At 44.3% G+C, this 11,649-nt stretch overlaps 1 protein-coding gene across 2 annotated transcripts in view; it reads left to right on the top strand.

Annotated features, from left to right (window-relative positions):
* LOC112551336 (ADAMTS-like protein 3) overlaps positions 1-11,649 on the top strand; it is a 276,557-nt gene that overhangs the window by 221,462 nt on the left and 43,446 nt on the right. For both annotated transcript variants that reach the window (XR_003095629.1, XM_025211794.1), the window contains exon 8: positions 3,320-3,394. Coding sequence is in view for 1 of the 2 variants with exons in the window: in XM_025211794.1 (XP_025067579.1) it covers positions 3,320-3,394 (75 nt within the window). In the remaining variant the exon portion in view is untranslated. The remainder of the gene's footprint in view (positions 1-3,319; positions 3,395-11,649) is intronic.

Genomic DNA, 11,649 nt, shown 5'->3' on the forward strand with positions numbered 1-11,649 from the left:
GTCCAGCTATTCTGCATGTTCAGTTTATGATTTTTGGTTCACTTGATTTTCAGCTATAGGTAAAAGCTAGCAATTAACCTTCAAAGTTATTGAAATAATTAAAATAAAATAAAAAATTTAAATCTCTTAAGTACTGGTCTTTGGGGTAACCATTTCCTCTTAAATTTTCATAGGAACATTTGTGCTTTTAACAGTGTGAGTCCCATTAATTTAATGTGAATTGTGCAGCTGAAAACCTCTCTGTACACCACTTGGAAAACAGTGAGGCTTGTGTTCATTTGAGCATGTGGATTATATAGTAGGGTTGTGCAAAATTTCGCCATCTATTTCATTTCAACACCGTTTCGACTCATTTCGAGGTCAAAACAGCAAAATTGAAATAAAACAAAGGGCGTCAAAACAACCTCGAAACAAAACAAGGCTAGTCGAAACATTTCGAAAGTTGAAATGTTTTGACCATAGCGCAGGGGATGGGAAGACAGTCCAACTGGGCAGACTTCCCATCCCCAGCACAAGATCCAGTAGGGAATGGGGGTCAGCCCAGCTGGGCTGGCGCCCCATCCCCGTCCAATCTAGCAAAACATCAAAACAGTCGAAACAGCCTTACTGTTTCAACGAAGCAAAACAGAACAGCTGTTTTGAATCTATATGAAATTCGATACAAAATGCTGTTCCATCCAAACCTCGAAACTCAAAGCGAAACAGAACGGTGCTGTTTTGCATAGCCCTATTATATAGTTTCTAGTGAGAACAAGAGATATTTGAAATCCTTAGATTTGAGGCCAGAACTTAGTCCATGCAAAAGCTTGTGTGTGTCTCCTTATGCAACTACTCACTGTTCTCTGAGAACTGAAAATGTTGTTCTGACCAATAACAGCAGCTGGTCTGGTCTAGGTGCATTGTTATGCATGTATTATCACCCATGTTAGAAGCAAAATGCAAACTGGAAAGGTTGGTACTACCAGAGAATTATAACAACTATAGCTGTTCCTCCAGGGCCATGGGTCATACCCATGGCAGTGGTATGGTGGGAGGAATGTGAAGTAGCTTGAAATAGGAGCTTTTTTGACTAATTGAGCTGAACTAGTTATGGTGAGGTACGGAAAATATAGCACAATAGCCCTTATACGTTTTGAAAGACTAGAAGTATAATCTCATGTCACACACAATGCTACAAATATACCAGTTTGGAGCTTAATCTGTGAATGCCCTCAACTCGCATTGAAATAAATGATTGAGGGTATTCTAGACTTCTACACGATAAGGCCTTTTACTTGAGATTGTGTGTTCTGGCTGGAGACTGCTTGGCTTTCAAGGAACAATAGAACCGCTGACTCCAACAGAGCCAAACTATTCCCAGCAAACCTGCCTCATCTCAAATGCTGGAGGGTACTTCTGAATTCAGTTGTTTCATTTTGCTTTAAAGGTATACATGTCCATTACCATTTGGCGATCTACAGCAATGTATCTGATGAAAAACCAAGAAGTAAAAAGACATTGATTCAGTAGTTAATGTTTTTTCCAGGACTCCTCCACTGTATTATTGCTCTTACTATAGCATTTTGCACTCCAGTAGTATACCTAAATATGAAATTAAGAAAGATCATATTTTATTACATCCAAAATAAACTGTTATATTTAAATGACCTTCCTAGAAATTGGAGATATAAGAACTGTAACATAAGAACGTGTTTATTTCAGAAAAAATAATTGGAGTATTTGCTTGAAGTATTCTGAACATTTGGCAGCATTTCATACTTACGCTAAGGAGATGTAAACCAGAAGCTGATAATTTAGCATCTACTATAAAAGAGTCTGGTTTTAAGTGGAAAAAAAATGCCTTCAACTATTTTTAGTTAAAAACTGAAACCCCCAAATTCTTCCTCAATTTATTTCATAAGAACATCTGAAGTGATGTATTACCCACCATCAGTTATCAGTAACTAATATATTCTTGAACGCTTTTGAAAGAACTCTAGAAAATGTAAAGATAGGTTTCTCTTTTTTAAAAAAATAAAAAGTGATTGAATATGAGGCTTTAGTATATGGACATTTGGCAATACCAGCATTACTTGCTGAAGAAAATGGGCAATGTGTTTTTCCTACTTTTTATTTGTGGTTGTGGGAATAATTTGCTGGATGTGTTCTTTTCTTGTGCTGCTTCTGGCAAATAGAAAAGTTTCCTGGTTTCCCACCAGTGGGAAGTCAGTGGTCAGGAAATGCTAAATTGACCTAGGAAGCCTTATCAGCCTCAGCTACAATGTGATTAATTTGTTAGTCCCAGTGCCACTTATATTGAAATAAATGGCAAAATTCCTATTGACTTCAAATGAAGTAAGGACTAGACTTGTCTGCCCCCTATGTCAGTATGTTTCTTCATAGTTTTCTCATGTAGTAATCCACTCAAAAGAAAACTGGGTGTTACTGTGGGCACTTAAAAAAATAGGTCCAATTCCTATAGATAGGATCTTGCAGGGGGTTCTCTTTCTGCAGATATTGTCCAAAAGAGGCTCTGAGCTTGGTCATGATCGGTGTAGGAACGGGACAGTCAATGTACTGTTGGGTCATTTTAGTATCATCATGCTTCAGGACATGTGGAGATATAGACCCAGGAGAATATTAATCCCTTCCATACACTGAGCCTTGCCTTGAGGGGGCAGCACATGATAGACAGAGGCACGTGTGCTAGGTAGGCTTAAGACAGGCAAAAGCTGTTTTGTGTTGCAGTGTCCCATTCAGGGCTGGTTTGTTTTATGGTTAGTTTTAACTAACTGGTAGGAATGCTCTTATATTGTAAGTTACAGGGAGACCTTATTATAATTTGCTCTTACCTGGTCTATAATTGGTTAAGGGTTAGTGTTATGTAGATGATTTATTTCCTGTAAATCCTGCCACTTATTAAAGCTGTGACCTGCTGCAGGAAATGAGGTGTGGGCAAAATGAAACTAAACAGCTGGGAGCTTTTGCAAGGCAAAAGCACTACTTAGTAGATCTCAGTGATTAGGAAATAACGACAACAACGGGTAAATACGCACCTAATACGCTGCTGACATTTTAGTTGTTTTTGTTAATAGAAAATAATTTTTCAATAGCAAGAAAGTCTTACAAGTTCATATGGAGGTCTTAATAGCTGCATAGCTTAGCAAACAGATTTGGTGTACTGTACATAATAAAATAACATATGATTATTTTTAATAGAAAAATTGTGGAACCTGTTAAATATTTGCTGAGATGTATCTGACAGTTTTCACTCTTGTTATGTGATGTGATAATTCCCTTGTGCAAGATAATTTCTAAAACAGTTCTTTAATTTTTTTAGGGGAAGAAACTGTGATTGCTGTACCGCATGGGAGCCGCAGTGTGAGAATTACAGTGAAAGGACCAGCACACCTAGGTATGAGGAGTTTTAAATATTACTAATAGACTTAGGATAAAACCAGAACCTTTTATATGAGCACATTCAAACTTTGGGCATTTTGGTGAGATTGTAGTCTTGACCCTCCTTTCCATCTTCAGTTTTTGATTCAAAACGTTAGCATTTGAATTCTGCTTATTTAAAAAAGTCTGTTAAAAATCATAGTGGTGATGAAAGAATATTTTTGTTTTCTTTATAACACTAGCTTACAGGAATTCTTGTGTAGAAGGTCTCAAATAAGGTCCACAGTTAGAGAGGTTTGCAAAAATTCCCTTCAAAACACCTTTCACAGCAGCCTTAGCTAAATAACTCTCATAATATTTATATGAAGAATGTGATATGGACAGAGAGGGCCAGGTAATGGGACAGAGAGCCAAAATCACTGGTCCAAATCCAGAAAAGGTGTCTCAGAATGGCTACTGCTGGTTCATGGCCTGTAAGAAATGAGTCATGTACTCTCAGCCTAGTGTCTTGGTGGATCTATTTTACAACGTCTGCTAGTAAGCAATTTCAAATAACTGGGATCTGTTTGACAGTCATGGGAAAGAGCCCATTATATGATATTATAATTGACTATGATATTGGAGGGCTTGATCCTGTAAGCATGCTGCCACTGAACCGCAATGCACTTTGAGCATCTGTTTAGCCATAAGTGCGCGAGGAGTCCAATTGAATCAAAGGTCAGATCTACCAATTAGTAAAATAAAGATATTAATAAAAACAAGTCCAAACAAAGCCAAAGGCTATAAATAAAATAAGTAAAGTGACTTACAGAAATCTGTTATTCTGTTCTAGTTACTTGTAAGATTTATAAAATCTTTATGAAAGGTGAGAAAACACGCAGAGTTTGCTGTATTTGTTTCCATATGTTTTCCAGAAGGCTGCTGGTTATATTTGTGGTTAGTACTTAGTATTAATTTTGTACACATAGGCTTTTTTCCACAGAATTTATCATCTAAATGAAAAATATGTGCATCCTGACAGGCACTGAAATAAGCTTTTTAATCTGATATTTTAAACAGTATTTTATTAGTGAAATGAAAACATTTTGAGGGCTTTTAGACTGAATCATGATTATAAAATAAAAAAGACTCCTACTGTTGAGAAAAGTGCAAACAGCAAGAACGAAATGTATTTTGCCCTTATTTATCTTGGAGGCTGCTGAGTGCGCTATGCATATGTTTTGAAGACAATGTCATCATAGTCTCAGTTCAGAGAAAAGTTTGAATGACCTAGGGTTTGGATTTTAAATCTCAGAATATTATGATTCCTGAAAATACTCCTTTTGCATAGAAATAAACTCCTACAGGCATAAATGAGACTGCATGTGAAAAATGTTCCAAAGGTTATTTCAAACAGTGGCCATGATTAGGTCTTTGCAGAATTATTGTTCTCTGTCTTTATCGTAGCCTTTTCTAATTAGTACTGTAGAAGGGAAATGATTGTTAATTCAGCTTCACATGAAGAGAAGTCACTGGAATTCATTGGCTTTAGGAGGGGTTTCTGGGAAGTTCCCGAGGAATGCAGCAGGTCCACCCTTTGCACCCAGCTAGTTTTGTGGAAGATTTGGTGACTAGCAGGCCTATCCATTTGTTAGCTAATCCTGTAGCTAGAAGAGAGCACTCTTATGGGTAAAAGCCTCTTTGAACCGCTATCCCTCACAGCCTCCCACTGCAAACTATAAGGAGTTGGACACGTTTGAACCCTTACGTAACCTGCCCAATTCATTGCATATCTACTTTCTAGGCCCAGCAGCAGCAGCCTCAGACATGTGGTGCTGCTCCATATGTGTCTTCTCCCAAACCAGGAGCAAGCTAGCTGGGTTTGCATGGCACTGTGGGCAGACTTTTAGTGGTTCTGTCATTCACTAGTGTAAACTAGCCTGTCTTCAGTGCCATGTAAATACAGCTACATGGCTTGAAAAGTGGCTTGTTTGAATCCACCACTGCCTGGAACAGTAAGTCTGTGGTGCAGGTATACTGTTAGAGTTTTACAGTGCTGCCTGTTATTAAGGGTGTGCTAAATGGGCCATATTCAATTTGGATTTGGATTTGGCCCAAATTGGGGACAGCAATTCAATTCGTTGATTCAGGTCACTGTCCCTGATTTGCTTTGGCCAAATCCAAATCTGAAGATTCGATGGTGTTTCAGAGAATCCACAATTTGGGCATAGACACAGCTTTAGATATTTTTTCTACATACCTCATGGTACCAGGTGCAGCTCATGAACACTGTGATTCTGGGGCAGATGGTATATCTCACAGGAGTGCGGAGGGGCCTCCCGCGTGCTCAGTGACAAACCCAGAAGTGGACTGGAAGTATTTCCGGGCCCGCTGGGGGCCCCCCCCCAAACCCTTCTGGCTCAGTGATTGGCTGTAGGGGGACCCCCAGTGGCCCCCCCCAGATCCAGGAGGCACCAGTCACTGAGCCAGAGGGGTATGCGGAGGGCCCCCCAGCGCACTCCCCAGTGGACTCAGAAGTCGACCAGAAGTGCTTCTGGTCCACTTCTGGGTCTGCCGGCGCTCCTGTGGGATGCTCCATGTGCCCCAGCATCGCAGCATTCATGAGCTGCCTGGTACCTTGAGGTATGTAGAAAAAACATTTAAAGCCGTGTCTGTGTCTGAATCTCCAAATCTTTCCAAATCTCTCTGAATTGATTTGGAGGGTTCTGATTTGATTTGGAGAGATTAAGGGGTCTCCTGATTCAATTCAGATTTGGAGATTCAGCCATTGAATCAAGCTGAATCTCTGCTGAATCAAATCAGGGACCAAAGCTTTGCATAGTCCTAGTTACCATATTTGGGCATCTTCTGTATAAAATCAATGGCAATAGTAAGTTCCCTAGTCAACTTTATGGAGTTTGACTTTACAAGGTCAAAACTGAGTTAATGTTGTTTTCTTATGGAGGATAGAGATGGGATGGATTTAGAAATATTAATAAAGGTGTTCAAATCATGGGTGTCACTTTTGGTAGAAAGGCAACAGAAACAATCAGACTCTGGATTTGCCTGCTTCGCTTTGGAAGACTGTTCCGTGGCCATGTCCTTTGGATCGAGATGATTTCATCTTTTTGTTTTCCATGCTTCATCCCAGACTTTGTGATCTTCTTGTTCCATGGAGGTGCAGCTGTCGCAGTTATAACTTGAAGGAAATTACGTTTTAGATGCATCTTTTAGCAAAATCCGACAAAACTACGCTCCAAAATTGTGTTTTTGTCAACATATAAACACATTGGGGAAGATTTTACACTTGCTTATAATTGTTAATAATATCATATTTACCTGAATCCAAGATGTCTTAGAACACCCCCTATCCCTCCCCCCCACAGTAATTAAATTCTATACATGGAAAATTAGTGGGAGGTCCTCTTAAATTTGCCTGTGGCAGAGAAAGCAGTGGTGGGGAGTGAGGGGCCAGATGCCTGTCCACTGCCATATACTCCCTGCCACCTGCCTCTCTGTGCCTGTCCTTGCTTCCCCCTGCAGCTTTTGTCCCCCACCTCCTGACATGCTTCATCCCCCATGCCTGCTTCACCCCCACTTACCTTCTGGTGCAGCTCTGATCCAGCTCCAAGGCAGTGAGCAGCAGTGGTGGCCTGTCCCAGCCCCAGCCCAGTCAGGAGAAGTGGCAGCAGCTCTCAACTGGGCCAGGTTGGGGCTGGAAGGACTGGAGCCAGAGCAGAAGTTAAGGGCAGGAGGGGAAAGCTGTGTGGGGGGAGGTAGGGATTTGGCAGCAGGCTGTAAGGAAGAGCAGAAGGTAGGGGAGGCAGGAGGTGTGGGGACAGTTGCAGGTACAAGAAGGGGGTAGGGAGGGCAGGTGGCAGGCTCACTGCCCCACCCCATGGCCTCCTGCCCTAGCCCTGGCCACTTGCCCCCTCCCCCACCAAATGAACCATTCTGGTCCAGAGAAGGTGGCAGCTCTGCTCTGGCTTCAGGCCCAAACCTGGGGCCAAAGCCAGAGCTGAGCCGCTGCCTGCTCTAGGCCAGTACTCAAATCCAAGATGAAACTTTTTCCTCCCCATGTTGACTGGGGAAAAAAACCTTTGCTTTGGATTTGAGTAAATATGGTAATATGTTCATTCTGCAGTCATCTTAATATGGTTGATTTATTACTATATTTCTCACATATAGCATGACTCCAAATAAAACATACATATTATTTCTGGAAGGCATGTGTAGAAAAAAATATTTTTTCCAAATACGTGGTCAACTGTGACATGAAGTGAGTCTTCCTGGGAACACAGTGTGTCCAGGGAGTGTGGCACCAGGAAGTGCCAGCTGCTTCACTCAGATTATCTCCTGGGATGCCACGATTCCTGGACACCGTTTTTACCCTGTGTCACATGAGATTAGGCCTCAGATCCTTGCAGGGGCAGTAGCAAGACTGTTAGTTCTTTACTATAAGTCAGTGGTACTCAACCTTTTCCCAAGATGGGCTGGATGGGCAGTGCCCAGTCTATTCATAGGTCAGATCTGGCCGATGGTCGCTATCCAGCACCAGGGCTAGACATGGTAGGGTCCTAACCAGCTGCATAGAGTTGGGGAAGCCTGACTCTGATCTAGTTGTTCAGGGGAAGGTAGCTTGGTTTGGTCCCAACCCTGTCCCGCAGGATTAGGGAGAGAAGGGAGCATGGTCTGGAAGTGCTGTATCATAAAGTTTGATATCTTTTATTAGACCAACCCAAATGGTTGGACAATAGTTATTAAGCAAGCTTTTGGGTTCAAAAACCCTTCGTCAGGCCTGACGAAGGGTTTTTGAACCCAAAAGCTTGCTTAATAACTATTGTCCAACCATTTGGGTTGGTCTAATAAAAGATATCAAATTCACCCAAGGAACCTTGTCTGCCTATATCCTTAGACCAACACGGCTACAACCTAAACCCCTGGATCATAAAGTTTGGCACCTGGGGCAAAGCCCACAGTGGCAGCCCACCCACACCACATGCACACATCCAGGGGGCACACACGTCCCCAAGCTTGCCTGGGAGTGCATGCAGTGGCAGGAGCCCCCCACCAAATGAGCCGCTTTCAGCTCCATCCCACACCCTAGACTGCCTGGGCAGCACCTGTTGGTGCCCTTTCGCTACAGCGCCCGGAGGGTCGCCCCACTTGCCCCCTCCCCACTTGCTACAGCACCATGGTCTGGACATGAAGGGGTGAGGGGTTCTGATTTGGCTGCATGGGGAAAAACTGGCATGGGCCATCCGCAGTCTGGTCACTCAGTCATGGCCCAGCCCCTATCTAGCTGCATGGGGGAAAGTGGGCATGGCCCAGCCAGGGTGGGGGAGGGTGTGGAATAGGAAAGGGTGTGGCCCAACCCTGATCAGGCCATGTGGGTAGAAGGGGTGTGACCCAGCTCTGAGCCCAATGCAGAGTTTGGGAATTCGCAGTGGGGGAGAGTAGCAATTATAATTGCCACTGCTTCCTAGCTGCCAAATGTAATGATGTTTGGGAGCCCTAGGGGCAAGATTTTGTGGCTCTGCAGGCCACACTTGGCTCATGGACCAGAGGTTTAGCACCTATACTCTAGGTAGTCCTTTATAAAGCACATATATATATGCCTCATCAAGATACTGCCAGCAGCTGACTTTAGGCACCAGACACAGTGCTCAGCCAGTAGCTCTGGCTGGGAGAGGGTTAACAGGATTCTTCCATCTAGGCAGCTGCATGGCATGTAAAGTACCTCCAGACTTGCTGCTTTTACAGTGAAGAAAAGCTAAAAACACACACTCCAGTTTTGGGGGAATTGATTTGAGAGGGAAAGGTGTCTGTTATATGTGAGAAAATATGGCATTAATCAAACAGGATGGGATTTTCGTTACGCTAGGCTCTCTACCAACAAACGCACATGCACCAAGGCAATAGTCCTGGGGACTGCAGGGTTCTCATGTCCTCACTTTATGTTGTGTTTATGTTTTTTGGGTGATTAAACAGGAAACAATATTATCATTTGCATCTGACTGGTTTCTGAACAAAAGGAGTTTGTTTGTTGTTTTCATTTTGGATAAATTGCAGGTTTTCCACGAGTTATTTTAAGAGCTTCATAATCATAAACAAGGCAGAGTCCACTGAAAATAATCCTTCTGCGGAAGAAACAGGAAAACCAGAAGCTAATATTTTTACAACTGGCTAATGCTAGATAACTGAGTTTGTGAACTTAGGGAGGCTAAGCTTAATTAAAGGGGTTGTAAAAAGCAAGGCTTTTTGCACTAGTTGAGTTTTATGTAATTAAATGCACATACAAACACTGCTTTAGTTTTTGACTAGTATTAAGAAATAAAAGTGTGCAGTGTAAAATTTGAAGAAAAAAGTTGTTTTTTTGAAGAGAAAAGCTGCTTTGGGGAGCCCATTTTCCCTTCCTTAAAAACTTTACATGGCGGAGAGGAAAATGCCACAGGTTCCACCTACAGTGTTTGCTGGGTTTTTGGTTGTAGCCATGTTGGTCTAAGGACATAGGCAGGCAAGGTTCTTTGAGTAGATGTGATATCTTTTATTAGACCAACTGAGTAGTTGGAAAACGTTCTTAACACCTACAGTGTTTCCCACCCATTCTTACACTGCTCATGGGACAGCCCTTTCCTTGGAATTTCCACTCGTTGAACCCATGTATCCCCCAGGATCCACCCAAATTGTGGGAGATCCACCAGGGGCTTCCCCAGGAATTTGTCCATGACACTGCTGTACTATCCAGTCTACAACTGAACACATAAGGGGTAATTTTTTCAGGGGATCCCTAAACATAGTTAACCAAGGAAATGCCCCCTGCAAAGGCAGGTTTTACATCATGGAGAGAAAAAGAGTGCATGACACTATAGCTCCAGGTCCTTAGCAGAAGTCCAGTCTTGCAGAAGGAGAGAATATGAAGGAACCCCGCTGGGTCTCCTGCTTCACGTTGGGAACGTCCCAGGAAAAGGCTCATGATTGGGGAGCCTGTGCAAAAGCCAGGTTTTCCACTTCTGCAGAATCAAAAGGCTCAGCTTTCTTGTGTGTTCTGGATGAGTATCTGGTGAATAGACCTGTGTGAAGCAGCAAGTATTCACTTTGGATTCAGATTTGGCCGATTCAGAGGGACAGTGATTCGATTCTCTGATTTGAATCACTTTCCCAATTTGATTTGGCTGATTTGGATCTGAAGATTCGGCACTGGTTCAGAGATTTGGCCATAGACTAAACAGGCAGAAGTCCTCACTGTGCTGGACACAGCTGCCTCCCGCTGGTAAGTCTGTTATGGTGAGCGGAGTGGGGAGGGAAGATCAACACCTCCACAGCAAGGAAGGGATTGGGGCTGGGCTGGGGCAAGCTGCCCAGCTGGACCGGGGTGGGACTCACGGAGGGGGGCTTCCACCACTGTGTGCTGCCGGTCCAGGAGACCATGGGAGCAGGTGTGTGCCCCCAGATCCGCGCGGGACAGCCTGGGCCGCACTGTGCCCTGGGAAGCTAGCCCCAGTTGCCCACTCCCAGACTGCGCTCTGCTGGGTGGGTGGAGCCAGGCCTGTGCTCCAGGCGGCTAGCCCTAGCTGCAGCCCGGAGCTAAGCCCTGGCTCCACCCACCCCTCAGAGCGCAGTGGAATGGGGGCTATGAGGGGGCTGCAGCCACCCTAAAATTCCCCATAGCCCCTGCCTCTGGCCCCTCCCTGATCCAGGTGCATGCACCCACCGCCATGCCCTGCTGCAACTTGTGTAGCCAGGACGAAGCCGTGGCTTGTCTGGGAGGCATGGGAAGGCTGGGCGAGCGGCAGGAGGGCATAGCCTCCACTTCCAAAGCCTTCTACCACTCATCCAGAGCACAGCTTGGCCCAGCCTGCCCCGTGCAGATCTGGGGGCACATGCCTGCTCCCATGTCCTTCCAGACTTGCGGCATGCAACAGCATGCAGTGGCAGGAGCCCCCCTCCCCGAGTCCTGTGCCCCCCTACCCCAGCTGGGCAGCTTGCCCCAGCCCCAGTCCCTCCTTCGCTGTGGGGGTGTTGATTTGCACCCCCCTGACACGCCTTCCCTCCCCCCTCTGCCCACCACAACAGAGGCAGCTGTGTTCAACATGATGAGGACTGCTGCCTGTGTAGTCTATGGCCGAATCTCCGAATTGGCACCAAATCTTTTCCAAATCAATTTGGAGGCTTCTGATTCGATTCAGACTTTTTAATTGTTCATAGATTCATAGATGTTAGGGTCGGAAGGGACCTCAATAGATCATCGAATCCGACCCCCTGCATAGGCAGGAAAGAGGGCTGGGTTTA

The sequence above is a fragment of the Alligator sinensis genome, unplaced genomic scaffold (genome assembly GCF_000455745.1).
Source record: "Alligator sinensis unplaced genomic scaffold, ASM45574v1 scaffold259_1, whole genome shotgun sequence".
In the NCBI taxonomy this organism is placed as follows: Eukaryota; Metazoa; Chordata; order Crocodylia; family Alligatoridae; genus Alligator; species Alligator sinensis.